This window comes from Columba livia, chromosome 10 (assembly GCF_036013475.1).
Source record: "Columba livia isolate bColLiv1 breed racing homer chromosome 10, bColLiv1.pat.W.v2, whole genome shotgun sequence".
Taxonomy (NCBI): Eukaryota; Metazoa; Chordata; class Aves; order Columbiformes; family Columbidae; genus Columba; species Columba livia.
This window is the reverse complement of record NC_088611.1, coordinates 17,821,810-17,836,449: the sequence shown is the minus strand read 5'-3', so window position 1 is coordinate 17,836,449 and position 14,640 is coordinate 17,821,810. Positions and strand designations below refer to the sequence as shown.

General features: G+C 47.4%; 1 protein-coding gene and 1 long non-coding RNA gene across 7 annotated transcripts in view; one reads left to right on the top strand and one right to left on the bottom strand.

Moving 5' to 3' along the window:
* Nucleotides 1-180: 180 nt before the first annotated feature.
* The window catches only part of LOC110362664 (uncharacterized), a 34,207-nt gene continuing 19,747 nt past the window's right edge, over nucleotides 181-14,640 (top strand). For 2 of the 4 annotated variants that reach the window (XR_010475136.1, XR_010475135.1), the window contains exon 1: nucleotides 6,224-9,532. This is a non-coding gene — a long non-coding RNA (uncharacterized LOC110362664). Of the gene's footprint in view, nucleotides 305-601; nucleotides 760-6,223; nucleotides 9,533-14,640 lie in introns of those variants that run through there. The other 2 variants (XR_010475137.1, XR_010475138.1) reach the window with 2 other exon arrangements.
* The window catches only part of FAM107A (family with sequence similarity 107 member A), a 29,383-nt gene continuing 16,746 nt past the window's right edge, over nucleotides 2,004-14,640 (bottom strand). For all 3 annotated transcript variants that reach the window (XM_021294616.2, XM_065075595.1, XM_005507557.4), the window contains 3 exons: nucleotides 9,806-9,980; nucleotides 6,068-6,224; nucleotides 2,004-4,940 (listed from right to left, as the gene is read on the bottom strand). In XM_021294616.2, coding sequence (XP_021150291.2) covers nucleotides 4,833-4,940; nucleotides 6,068-6,224; nucleotides 9,806-9,980 — 440 coding nt within the window. In that variant the 3' untranslated portion in view covers nucleotides 2,004-4,832. The remainder of the gene's footprint in view (nucleotides 4,941-6,067; nucleotides 6,225-9,805; nucleotides 9,981-14,640) is intronic.

Below are 14,640 nucleotides of genomic sequence, written 5' to 3'. Positions count from 1 at the left end.
GTGTGTCTGTCTGCGACGTGCTAACGCAAACCCCCACGTACCTTGTCCCACGCGTCCCCTGGGGAGCTGTCTGGCTGCTGCCTGCCTGGGCCAGGCTCCCGGCGTCCCCGCTGCAGGGACCTTGTCCTAGGGGCCAAGGGAGCTGGTCCCAGCCCGTGGGTGTTTCTGGGTGTTCATGGCGGTGTGTCGGAGCCGACCTCTGCCGGCAGCGGCCTGAAATCCCACAGCTCCCACTGCCGAGAGCACCAGAGCCTCTGCGTTTAAAAACAAAATGCCCTTTTTCTGATCTCACTTCAGGCCGTTTGTGCGTATATTTATTTATTTATTTATTTGTTTGTTTGTTTAGTTTAGTTTAGTTTAGCTTGCTGAGGATGGAGGAGAGCACCCCTTGGGCTCCCACTGCTCCTTGCCTGTGGATCTGACTTGCTCAAGGTTTTCCCAGCTCGGTTATGGCGCTTCCCTCAGCCCTTCCCGCAGTTTGGGGGAGCAAGCCATGAAAACGGGGAGGTGCCGGGGGATGGATTGTGCCGGGGAAGGGGAGGTTGCCACGGGGTATGTGCTGCCTTCGTCTCCGGCAATCCTGAATCCATCCCTGTTGCAGTCTGCCCTGGTGTGTGGTGGGCAGGAGCCGCTACTCACCTGCCAGCTACATCAGTGTGAACCTGACGGCAGAGGAGCCCATCCGTGAGTCTGTGCTGCTGCTCCCGACCTGCTTGTCTCTCGCTGGAAACTGCTTTGTCAGGGAAGGAGGTGAAACAGGTGAGAGTCACTGTACCTTAGAGTTGCTGTAATACCTTAGAGTTGCTTTAATATAGGAAGTTAAACAAAAGATGGGAAATGAGGTGTAGTTTTGTGTAACTACAATGTTAAGCTTGAGCCTGATTGAACCAAGCCCAGTGGCCGTGAAGGGCAGCAATAACCCAGAACAGCTGGCTGTGATGCAGGGAGTGTCCTGGTGGATGGTGCATTAGGGAGGTGTCTGATGGATTAAAGATGATGCTGTGTGTCTCTGTCACCCTGCCAGAGCAACAGGGTGTCCTATGGAGGTGTGTCTGGTTATCCTGGTCTGTGCCACACAGCATCACATCCTATGGTGACTTGTGGTTGCCAGCGCTTGGATGCAGCAGCATCTTTCTGAGGTTATTCGTGGGCTTTCTCTACTTGCTCTGTTGTTTTCTACTGCTGGAGTCAGAAGCGCCCAGCCTTGTGCTTCTGGAGCGCTGTTCAGCTGGTGGGTCTGGGTCTCCCAAAGGAAAGGTGAGGGATGACAGGTTGGAAGAAGCCTGTCCCCAAACCCGTTTGCAACCTCATGTTTGTGCAGGCTTGTATTTGAGCAGGCGTGGGTAGGTCATTGCCAATCTGTGTTAGCGAAGTCTGGCTGAAATGCCACCGGAGCTGCACACCCGGCAGCGTTCTCATCCACCTTGGCTCTGTGTGCTCACGGGCTGTGGTGGGAACCCACAAAATCCACAGGAGCACCTGGTTGTGGTGTGTTGGAACACACCACAATTATGTTGCTGATAATTTTGCATTTTTCCCCATTTCTGTAAGCCTGGATGTACCTGGTATCATGTCTGACTTACAGGTTTCGTAATACGTGCACGTATTGAATACCCTCTTTTTTTCTTATCTGTGCTCTTTGGTTGCTGCTAAAATACTTGAACAATTTTTTTAAAATGTTGAAGTGAGCTCACTAGTGTGATGATTACCTTTCAGATCAAAACTGAGTTTTTAAACTAAATCCAAGAGCAATGTGTTTCCTTGGCTTTGTGGGTGTTACCCCGCCAGGCAGGCGGGTGGCTGTGGCCAGTTAGAAATCAAGCATTTGGGAGTTTCAGCGCACAAAACCTGATTCCACAATTTTTGTGCCCTTAAACTTTCAGCAAATTGAGATGTGGTCTGGGGATAAGCAATGGGTGAATCATGGGGTGTGGATGATGGAAACAGCTTGTTGATGAGTAAGTTAACGCAGCCCTAGCAAAGAAGTTGCTGTCAGACTTCACTGGTTTTTATGTTCAATCAGTTTATTTGGCTGTTGTCTGCTTGTATCCTTGAAGCTTTTTCAATTCCTTATGGAAAAGAGCAAAATGTACAACCATTGTTTAGTTTATTTCTTCAGTACTGTCCACATTAAACAGTGTAAGTTAATTAAGTAGAGTTGCATGACGTATACTTTTATATAAATGTAAAAACACCAACACACAATATAGACTATATACCACATATGCAACACATACAGTGCAAAAAATTGTCTTCCATCAATACTGTATCTTCTGGGTACACCATATTTATTCAGGAATGTGTTTTAGGGGCATAGGAAGGAATCCATTTAAAAGAAAATAGAATCAAAATAGCCCCAAATGTTCCTGGTGCTGCTTACGCTGGTGGTTTTTCGGGTGCCATCTCCACGCTGCTGCACCGTGAAGCACAAGAGCATTGGTGAAGGTTGTACAGGCTGCGGGTCTGAGCCCAGCCAGGGCGGTGGGTACCAGTTCATAGGGCTGAGAAAAGCTGAAAATGACCCAGACACCCCTTAGCAATCATGGACTGTGTTGGTGCGCAGCCCCTCTTTGTGCTTTTTAGACACTACGTCAAAGGGAGATACCTTGATTTTTATTTTTACTCTTTTTTTCCAGATAATAGTTCCATACTCAAGAAGACAGCAGCAAAATATTTTCAACCTTTGCGTTGCTGCTCTGAGCTTACCCAGACCTTACCGGGTGGCTCCCACCCAAGGACTTGCATAGATGCCCCCGTCCCAGCCCAGGTGAGCTGGTAACACTGATTTCACTGGTGCATATGGAGTGACAGATTGCCTCTCCTGGAGTGCATTTCCATCTGTGGCAAAATTACAAATTAATTTGCTGATTTTTCTGGGTTTTTTTTTGAGCTCTTTGATCAAGGTTACTTGATCTGTGCCATAACCCCTCACAAAAACCCAGCATAGTAATTCTGGCTTGTTATTTAAACTGATGTTATCTATGGAGTATCATACAGCCATGTACAAGCATCCTCAGCAACACCTTTTATTTTTTCATGAGAAACTATATGAAAAGCTTCTTTTCAGGTCTTATTTGGCCCATAGTGACCATACACACTGGATTTCTGAAATAAAGACCTGTTTAGAAGCAGCATGATGAGAAAGGACCATAAAACCACCGCAGAGGCAGCGCCATGAGATGGGGCTCTCGAAGACTGAAACCGAGTGAAGGGATTTCATAGTCCAACCTGTTGTGAAAGCCCTGTACCTGTATCACTGGTCTTGACACCTGACTCAGGTGTTTTACTCAAGCTGCCAGGTTGTGTAACAGTCCTCTGAAATGAAACACCCCACTGAACTGGGAAGACTAGGGGAAGGATTAGTAATTTTTAAATAAATACATGACAAATGCCCAGTTTCCCTTAATTCCTGTATTGATCTGCTGAAGCTGTGGACAGTAGTTATGGTTTAACCAGGTTTTACCTTCCCAGCTGACTCGAGCCATTCAAGAACCTGTGTTCCAAGGCAGCCGGTGAGGTGTTTAGGCTTTGTATATCAGGGCTGATGTGAGAAGCAAGAAGCTGAGATCTTCCTGAAGGAGCAATTTTAGCTCTAGATAGGGACCCCTCAGGGCACTAGTGTCCCACTAATGTGTCCATACATGATGCAAATGCACCATCTATCTCAGATTTTCTGTATCAGGAGCAAGAAGATTTTTAGCTTTGCAAGGTGGCAACTGAAATGAGGCAGCTCTGACCTCTGGAAAAGGGGATGAGAAGCACTGACAAGTAGTTTTGCATCATCACCTATGTGCCCCATAGCTCGCAGTGCCTTCAGCTGTGTGCAGGGTCACCAATACAGCAGCCTGACACCAGTATGATGTGACCACGTTGCCACCTCTCAACCACAGGACATTTTTGTGGGTGCCTGTGGTAGCACATGTCCAGCTGCTGGGTGAGGGGCTGAAACTCAGTAGTCCAGGGGCAAGAAGCAGTTTGTCCATCTGCTGCATCCACAGGGATCTGCTGCCTCATCACTGCATGCTTCCATGAACACCCACGCTGCAAACACCCAGCTGTTGCTTTCTGCACCCAGCATTTCCCTCCCGCTCGGGGTGCTGGTGGTGTTAGTTCAATGTCTCTTGTGCCTGAGCAGAACTGCCTAAATAGCTGTTTTTGGAGAGGTTTGAAATGCAGTTTAAAGGTGCTCGTGAAGATCGGTTGCTCCTACCTGTGCTGCATTGGTATGGGTGCACAGAGGTTGATTTTTGTAATATTTTAATGGTACAGATGTGCTGCTGGGACACACGGTGTTGGCGAAGCTTGACTCACACTCCGGTGCAATACCTTGGGAAAGCTGTTATTGTTGTCTGGGCTCTTCTCAGTAATATAAAGATTGTCCTTTTTAGTTACCACACCAGGTTTCCAGGAGGTTCTCTGGAGCTGCAGCTGCCCTCCTGTCACCTTGTGCCTGGCAAGCCCGTCTTTGGGAAGAAGCAGGGGTCCCCCAAACCGTCCCACCACAGACTTCCCTGGCTTAAACAGTCACTGCATCTCAAGGGTTAACCAGGAGTTAGCTGGAGGTTAGCATGCACCCACCACCTGGGGGGAAAATAACACCGTTTCTATCTGCCTCTCCTTGTGTGAGTATTTCCTTCATGAGTACTGCACCTTTTCCACAGTGATACTTTCCTGGGCTGGGAAAAGCTTTTCTGTGCCTTCTACTGGAGCAAGTGTTAATAACCATAAATAGCCCCAATGATGCGGCTGTGAATGTCCACCATGTACAGAGATATCAGCATGTATGTGTCAGCGCCGGCCTTGGTAGGATCCCTGTTGAGTTTTGGCAGGAGCTACGCTGCTTTCTCGTCCCCAGTCACTGTTGATGTTCTTCTCAGGTTTTCCTTGACTTTAATGAATTCTGGTGCATGGTCTTCCTGCTTCTCCTGCTCTTTCTCCAACTGTAGGAAAGCAGAGTCACTGTTATCTGTGCATGCTAAAGGACAAAAGTGCATTAGCTACGTTAAAATGGTGGGCTTCATTGCTGCTGCGTGTCCGTTTATTATTGCTCAAAGCTGAATGGGTGTGTAGTGGCATGTGTCTGTCTGTTTTTCTGGACAAATTACTTTATTAGTATTATTATTATTTTAATTATATTTTATATTTTTATCATATTTTTCCTCCAGGGAGGGACATCTCCAGCAGAAAATCAGGGGGGTGCTTCACTTCAGACCTGGCATGGAGGAGAGGAAGGTTTGAATCCTTCCCAGCAAAGGAGGCCTGTGAGCCTGGGAAAAGCTCTCAGCATCAGCTTATCATCTAAGTTATGTTGTACTGCTTCACTTTTATATCCAAATTCTTAATGGATCTGTCCCTACACCACCTTGTTTCATATTCCTAGTTCTTCTCTGAGAGTGCTGGGCTTTGATTTTCAAGGGATCTTGGCTAGTATTATTGCAAGGGAGCTGTTGTGTCATTAATTAAACAAACTAGTTTCATCCATTTGCAGTGCAAATAGTGGTAAGTAGGATAGGGAGTGACTTTTTTTCAACAAGCTGACTGGCTTCTTGCACTCGTTTGGGTACAAGGGCAGGCACAGAGAGCATTAGGACATGGCTGCGCTACTGACAAGCACCCACGCTGGATATTGCTCTCCCCAGGCATATTTTTGGCCAGAGTACATGCCAGGAACTGCTCCCCAAAGCAGCTTGGGTGTGATTGCAGAAGGTTTTGCACCTTCCAGCGCATCTGTGGCCTCGCACCCCCGTGTCCTGAGCACTCCTGTGGTGGGTGCTGCAACAGCCCCCATGCTTTTCGGGGTGCTTTGAGCTGGAAAGTGCACCCCAAGGGCACCATGTGGGATGCAGAGGAGGTCCTGGGTGAGGTGGGACTAATGAGAGGATCCCACTGTGAGGATGAGGGGCTGCAGCTTTGTGGGGCAGCAGTGGAGGAATTGGGGTTCCTGTTTTGTGGAGGGGTAGCAATGCTGTTCCTTGGTTTGCATCTTAGCCCACACATCTCCCCTGTGGTCTGTGCTTTGCATGAGGTGGTGAGGATAACCGGGGGGTGACTGAAAACTCAATTCTACCTGATCCAGCCTCTGATGCCTCTTTAATAGCTCTTTTTCAAAAGGAGACTGCAATTTCTTTGCCTCTTCCTCTTCCTTCTTCTGTCTGATGAGCTGGTTTCGCCGTCGGTGCTCGAGTACGCGCTGCAGCTCTGGTTTGCTCTCCACGCCCAAACCTCTGGGGATAAAAAGCAGAAAAATCAGGGCAAAAGCACCTGTATTCTGGGCTATAACCACAGCTGGCCCAGAAACCCTAGAACTTTTCTTAGACCTCAATAGAAAGATGGGAGACCTGGTCCACAGACCAGCCCTGATGCACAAATCCATCCACAAGGCTTTGAGGGTGTCACTGGGAGCACCTTACTGGTGGGACGGTGCCTTGGGCTGCCGGCCTGGGGTGGGCATCAGTTTGCTGACTGTGTATGGGGCTTGTGGCAGTTTTGCTAATTCTGTTGTGCTGAGGTGCTACATTTTTCTGGGTCAGATATGGAAATGGGACCTTCCGTTGGCTTCTGCTGGTACTGGTTTTATTTATGTCAGTGGCATCTCCAAGCAGCATTGAGGGCATTTTAAATAATGACGATTTTGTTTTCCACCAGCAGGGGTAGTTGTTGATCTGCAATAATTATGCCGGCAGTTCCTTTCCTCCTCGTTGCGTCTCGGCTTTGCTTCAGAGCTGAGATCTAGAGATGACATGCAGAGTTTGGGTCAAGAAGCCAAACCGAAATGTCCTTTTCTTCTGGAATCCAGAGCCTTTGCCGATGGTGCAGATGCCCAACTCCCCTTCAGCCGCTCAGAGCATCTGACAGTGGGGCTGCTCCAAGCCCTGTTCTGTGAGGGGTGGGATCACGGGAGAGGAGCCATGGCCAGGACATGCAGGCAAGGCATAAATATGTGGCAAACAGATGAAAGAAGTTCTCAAATAAAAAAATAATTCAGAAATCTAGCACTTTGAATATTGTCATGCCCGAATTTAGACGCTGAGATTTACCTCCACCTTCCCACCAGCTTCTGCCCCACTAGAAGCATGGGAGTAGTGAAGGATGTGTAGGGCTATGGGTGAACATGGAGCAAGTCCAGATGTCCTCCTGTGTGGCTGTGGGACAGTTTCTGCCCCTCCAGGATAGTGGTTTGACCAACTCATCTCCTCCATGCCAAAAGGAATCAGCTTCCTGGCTTAAATCACTAGAAGTGGTGATTCCACCCCACTGAGTCTTTGTCAGAGGAAGGCAAAAACGTAAAGTTGCTGGGAAGCTGAACATTTGCTGAATTTCGAGAGACTTTTAGAATTAGCTGGTTGAAATTATGTTTTTGGGAACAAATTGAAGACCTTGTAGCTATCACACATGGCGAAGGAGTAGGGCCTGACTGCTTTTGTGGGTTGGGTTTAACACTCATTGAAATCAATGGGCTGAGAGTATTTACAAGTCCCATTGTAAAATGGGAGGTGTTTGATGTTCCTGTGGGTGAGGATCTGTTTTGGGTTGAGGAGGGGACCCATGTCTGTGTCGAGGGCTTGCCGAGGGCACGGTGGGTGGGGGTGTGCTATTAATGCTAAGCTCCTCCTCAGCACCCAGAGGTTTCTGTTGACCGAAGGCTGTTTGGTTTCTGCTGAGGTCATTTGAAAGCAGAGACATCAAACCCTGTGGACTATGGAGCTTCCTCGGCAAGGTGGCAGGTGCTGGGATGTCATCTCATGTCATGAGAAACTGAACTGACAGGCAAGAGGCGAAAATGTTCTCCAGATACAGCAGATCTCTGCGCTGTCACGGTGTGGCTGGAGACCAGTTCTTGCACCCCTCCAGTGCCACATTTAGTGATGCTTCCTGTTGCTATTTATTTTGTTTTGCTTTATGACAGAACAAAGTTCATGACAGCGTCAGTCAAACCAGGCCCTGGAAGTTTAATGATGTTTTTTCGAGGCAGGAAGAACTTGGATGCTGCAGATGTGCTTTTCCCAGGGCTTGAGAGAAGGCAAACCTGCCTTGGCTTGCTGGAGCCACAACTTGCAATGTTGCCTGTGGATTTATTGCTACTCTTTGATTTAATCAGCCTGTGTTGTTAGTACCCAGAGGTGTTGACTAAGATAAGGGTTTTATTGCGCAAGCTGCTGATTTGAGTTGTTTCTTACTGCTGCTTAAAGGGAAAAAACAACAGCAAAAACAGGAGCAAGTCATAGAGCCTTTTCTCTTCCCTTCTCCCCTTGCTCATCCTGTAGTAACATGTAGCAGGAAGCAAAACTGGTGGATTCCAGAGTGACAAGACACCAGCAATGATGGATTATTGTTTGCAGTAGGGTTCATTTCACATACTTGCTGCAAAATATTTGCGACACCAGAGACAAAGCAGGTTTAAATTGATGCCTGAGCCACACAGGTCTCAAACAAGAGGGGTCAGGAGATGCAGGATGACTGCGATGGGGCTGCCTACTGCCAGCATCTGATAGCACATGTGGATATATCGTGGTGGCAGGTATGGCACTCAAGTACAAAGTGACGATGCGCTTTGTATTTGCCAGTTTGAAGTTCAGCTCAGCCTGGTGCCATGGGGTCTGTACCCTGTCTGTCACCACTCGTGTCTGCTACCTTCATTGCAGGAGTTTCTTGATGCTTTGGTCCATCATGGCTAGATTGGAACAACATTCTGTGAGATCAAAGCCAATGCTGGTGGCTGAGCCTTTAAACTGAGCAGTGTCACTGGTCAGGATGTGGTCACTCTCAAACCAGAGAGTTTTAAAAATATCTGACTGGTATAGTTACGTCTGCCTCAATGCTGGAGAATGGCCTGGGCATGGTCCATGTAATTCTCCTGATTGTGTGAAAATCAAATCAAACCCATGCCCAGCTAGTGCTAGTATTGATTAATGAACCCTGCTGGCAGACTTGATTGTTTGCTGAATTAATATATGTGTCTGGTTCTCGTAATGACTGTAGTCCTTTGGAACAGAGGCTGTGCTCCTTTTAATTAGATGGTCAAAGTTCTATTATGTCAGAATATTTCTGGGTATTCAGAAAATGTCAATATAAAGCCAGCCGATTTCTTGCTGTGCTAAAAAGGCTCTGAACTGAATATGCTTTTGTGGCACTGATGTTCAGACAGTTGCTGCAAAGGAATTATGTAGTTTTAGGTTTTCAGCCCCTGGTGTTGTTTCTGTACCCCCAAAGACTTAAATTGGGGTGATGGGGTAGAAAATCAGGAACGTGAATTCTAACCTATCTCTATTGGTCTGATTTTTAGGGGGACAGTGATTAACTTTGTACAGAAGATCTCACCCTGATGCTATCCCAGCTTTCAACGGCTCCATCCAGCCTGCAGCTCTTACTGCCTCTGGATTGACCTTAAAGCACACAGGAAGGCTGCACATTGCTGGAGACTTGGCAGGTCAGTGATGGAGACAGAAGAACCAGGACCAGGGAGAAAACACGTGTGGGACACCGAGCAGGGGCTCTAGGGATGCCTCGTATCTTCCAACCCTTGTGGCTTGAGGTGGGTGGAAACAGCGAGCAGCTCCAAAAAGTGCTTGCTGATGCTTCAGGATGGCAGAGCAGGGGGCTTTTTGTTCTGCTTTTGTTTTAAAACAAATCATTGTGTCAGAGAAAAGGACAGGAAAGGACTACAGCAAAATTTACATGGTGTTCATTTGCAAGTGAAGGGATTTATTATGCCCTTTCAACTTGCAGCCTGTCGCTGGCACTTTTGCCTTGGCTGCTGAGTTCTGCAACGCCTCTCAGACCACTCCAGGCTGCAACCTCCTCTTACCTTTTGTGGTTCATCAGCAGCTCCCTGTGCAGCTCTTGGTGGCTCTTCGAGGCTTTGACAGGATTGAGGAGCTTTTTAGGTTTGATGAGGTCTGGGTTTCCATCTATGTAGTCTGGATGAGTCAGGATATTCCCACTGTCTGGTCGCTCCCGCTGTATTTCAGTGTACATGGATGCTGGAAGAAAAAAGAGGTGTTTGCACCAGCAGCTTCACCCCGCTGTGCTTTGGGAACCTGCTGGAGCGAGACAGCGGAGAAGAGATGGTGTCTGCCCCAGCTGCTCGACACCCGTGTCGGTGTCTGCATGCACGTGCCTCCATGTGCTGGTGTGGGTTTTTTAGAGGTTTTAAAAAATATTCCCTTGGTGTTGTGGATGAGACACGTATTAATTAGATCATTTAAATTACTTGCCAGCCACTCGCTTCAGTGGCTGCAGTGTTTAGTGCCAAGGTTTAATTAATGCAGTATAGGTCTAACTACAATTGGAAACAGCCATGTCTGGACTGTGCTGAGCTGCTGCTTCTGCCATCCTGGCCGAGGCCATCGGCCCCTTAGCACGAGGGGATGCTGTGGGGTTTGAGGTACTTCTGGAACACAGGCCTGAGAAACTGCTGCTGTATCTGAAACCTCTTGTCAAGGAAAGATTTCGTTGATATCCTGCTGGCCTAATAAACAGGATCGAGCCCAACGCCAGGAAAATTGCAGTTCGCCCATGTGGTAGTGCTGTAATAATTTGTACGTTCTGAACGTAGGAACAAGAGCCCACTGTTTTCGAAGTGGTGACAGCTTGGATTTCAGGCAAACCACACGGCATGTTTGCTGTTGGTATTTTCCAAGTGCTCTATATTTCTCCTTTACGAAAAAAACCTACACAAAGTGAGTGCAAAGCACAAGTTGTAAGGCAAACTGCATGTGTTAAGCTGTGTCTTTAAATGCACAGCACAGTGGGGCTGCCTGCAATTATTCCATGTACCATCTAATCAGGGGCTCAGAAACAGCAATTTATTCCTGACTATTCACTTGAACAATTTGGAAGTTTACCAGTAAGAACAAAAAGTCCCAGGAAAAGGGTGTAGGCAGCTCCATATCTTTAAGTGTCTTGTTGTTACAGTATTTCTAGGGGTTGAGTGTGGAGTTATATGGGTTGGTGGAGCAGCAAGGAAAACAGTTGTTCAGTAATGTTGCCTCTCTTATTGCCATCTCACATATAAAAGGAATAAAAGCCTTTTAAAAGAGAAATCAATAAAAAAAAAAAGCAAGAGAAAGCAGGCTGGGGCATTCTTTCATAGCAAGTACTTATCAAATGTAAAGTGGATTGCAATCAAACGGAATTCTGTAAGGAATAATGCTGCTGAAGAAATGATTCAATATCAAACAACTTCTCATTGAATGTTAATGACAGCCAGTGCCTTACTGCTTTGGGAACAAAGAAAAACAAATGAGAGCCCATTGCACTGGGGTGAATAGTTTGGTACATATGTAAAGGGCACTTGGAATCTGGAACCAGTGATTTCTTGTGTCAAATTATTTTCCTCTGGGATCACACGTCGCTGCTGGCAGAAGGGACGGTGGCGTGGTTTGATGTTCGATGGCAATTGCCAGGCTGGCTCAAACCCCAGCAGGGCCGGACTCCACAGCCTGAAACTGGGGGCCCAGTGTTGCCTTCCAGAGAGTTCTTCCAGGAACAGCCAAGGGTTAAGGCAGCACAATTTCATGGCTGATTTTTGTTAGATGAAAACCAGGTTTTGAACAATGAGAAAATATGTCAGGTTTTCAGTGGGATAAAATTACCCTTTTTTTTTTTTCCCCGCCCCTTCTTCAGCTTCTTTCCTTTTTTGGTCTTTTATTTTTTTTTACAGCAAAAAAGACAGGCAAAAGTCGGGGAAGGAAGGTACAAAAGCAAAGGTTTGTTTTGGCATTAATGAAATGGATGAGCTCCCGTTTCAAATGGCAAAACAATGTCTTCATTCTTCAAAAAAAAAAGTCTCTCCGTGGAGTAACCTAACTAAAACGCCAGGTGTTCTTAATGGAAACACCGTTTTTGGGCAACTATACTAACAGACTAGCCTCACTGTCACTGTGTCATCCTGTCTGTCACCCTTTTCCCACTATTCCTGTGGCGTTGTTCAGACCAGAGCAGCCTTCAGTGACAGAGATGCCTGCACTTGCCTGTGTGCTCAGTACCAAATCCAGCAGGAGAAGAGCTTGGGCTTATTGGGCTTATCAGGCTTGGATTTGTCCATCTTAAATCCACCTGTTGCTCTCTGCTGGGGGATAACGCAGTGAGCAACGAGCATGGAAGGATTACGTGGCCAACCAAGCCTGAAGGACCAACCTGGATGCTGTAAATGGCTGTAAGTCTTGTGACTTTGGTGTTTGTTTTTTTCTATAGCAAGTAGCTCTCAGGCCCTGCTGCTAAGCTGTACTAGCTCTTGGGGCACTGGTGCAGCACTGTTACTTATAAAGGACATTTTCCCCCTGCCTCCGTGATGTATGGATTTGCTTTTGCAACACAGGAGTGGGAGTCCCTTCTTCCCCATCTCCAAGACCCAGATTGTAGGAGATTCACTTGGGGCAGGCTGTCCCCACACCCACGTAGGGCTAATGCCCAGCAACATGCAGTGCCATTGCACAGTGTCATCCAGCCCTTCAGTTCGGTCTTGTGGTGTTTCCACCCCCTGGACACTCAGCATGATCAGGGAAGGCCTCCCTGCCCTGGCCTTGGGGGACCCTGTGCTTATGCAGATTTTGGGGGAGCACTGTGGCGAGCCTGGAGGTTTTGAATTGGCTGATGTGGTTATTTCCAGACTGTTGCAGTGTAACATTGCACGGCCGAGGCTTGCAAAGAAGCAGCAATTTATCAGCCAATTTACTGAAGGCAGATGGGGAACTTTTCCCTGAAACTAGCAGAAATGAAGAAATTACAGGGAAGGAAGGAGTAGGAGGAACTGAAATGGACTGGAAGCATTTCTGGTCAGGCAGCTGCTAAATCAGCATGCAAAAGTCCTCCCAATGAGTACATTTGTGTGAACAGTTCTGCAGGGGCCAGGACACAGCAGGTAGCTCTGAGCTTGGTTTTCGCTGTGCTAGATGTGCCCAGGGCTGTGCAGGCACCGAGGCTTTGCCTTCCAGTGGGTGATGGTGCTGCCCCGGGGACAAAGTCAAAGCCCTGATCTTGTCCCTGACCGGGACTGGAAGGAGCCTTGAACCTCACTACAAGAACAGCACTTTAAACCTTCAGAAGACCTTAGTCTAGAATAATTCAAGGAATGTCTCATTTGCATTGAGCAGAAAAAGATAAATGAGAATATAATAATATTGGTGTGCCTAAAACACAGTGTGGGGTTATGCTGGGAGTAAGCATGGGGCATCCTTTCTCCTGCAGGTTGGCAGATAGGGACCCAGTGCAAAATATTTCTCAGGGAGTAGATCTATCATCTTCAAGACCTGGTGTAATTCATGTCCATGTAAGGGGAGACAGACTGCTATCAGGCTGCTTTTTGTCAGTATTTATAGTGCTGGAGGTATAAATCAAGCCAGGTCTCTGGAGTGGATTTACAGCAGGATGTCTGGTTTTGCATGATTCAGCCATAGATCAATGAACAAGGCTCTGCTCTGGCACCTCCTTGGCCACCATCATAAATCAGCAAAAGGTGTTAGACATTTTTATATTGTTCTTGGCAAGATATAACAAAAAAAAAAAAAAAACACAAACCAAAACCTGTGCATTTTAATACCCTGTGCTGTACTCAGAAAGACAACATGACCTTTTAAATAGATCTGCTCTGGAGTGTTGCTTATAAAAAGTAGCTGTGTTCCTTTGACATACTCAGTCTTTTGCTTGCTTTTATATATTTTCCCTTTTCTCGTTTCTAGAAGTCTGAGGCTTTCTAGGGAAGGTACGTTTCCAAGTGACTTTTCTGTAAGTAAAAAGCAAGGCTGCCTGGAGGAGGAGGCCAGGGCCACTGGCAGGTGCTTGGACTGTGTGACGTTATCTCCTTTCCCAGCTGTAGCTTTGAAACAAGTTCCCAGGCTTGATTAATTTTCCAATAGACCCCCACAGAGAATATTCAGCATCTTTGAGGTGGCCCAGAGACCAACCACCCTCCTGCCCCAGGGTGTGGGACTGGTTGGAGGAGAAAAATATCATTATAAAATCTTGGCCTGTTCTGACCTAAAGCAAAGCGCAAATTCCTGCTCACCTGGAAATGCTTATACATTTCCAAATTCCTGTGAGACTTGTGATAAAATCATCACTCTGCAGTCCTGGAGCAAGTTGTTTCCACTTCTGATTATGCTCAGCCCCAGTTTTTGGGGGAACAGGATACAAGGCAGTTTTGGTGCAACATTAAACGACTTTGAAAACCTGAATTTTGCAAATAGTACATTAATTGTGCCCTGCTGGGTGCGTAAGATGTGGTGGGCTGCTTGGGGTGCTGAGTGGCTTTTGTGCAGCCCAGGGCAAGGAGAAAGGCTTTAGCCTGCTCCTGGGGAGGAGGAGAAGGAGGAAGAGGATGAGGAGGAGGATGAGGAGGACTGGCTCATGTTGCAGACAGGGGGGCTCAGCTCTCCTTCCTTTTGCTGCTGCTGCTTTTTGCTTTTTCCTCAGAGGAGATGCCCTTCAGAGAGCATTTATTGAGGATTAAGCGACTTGTCTCTCTGCGGTGGGCTGCCCCGCAGGTCCCTCTGCATCAGACCGTGTGCTGTTCCGGGTGCTGCCATGGGCAGCCGGCTTCACCATCCAGGCGGGATGGAAATAATCCCCAGGAATGTTAAGGGGATTAACGGTGCTGGAAAGGGCAGGTAACCCGAGGGGTGCTGCCTGCATGGCTCCAGC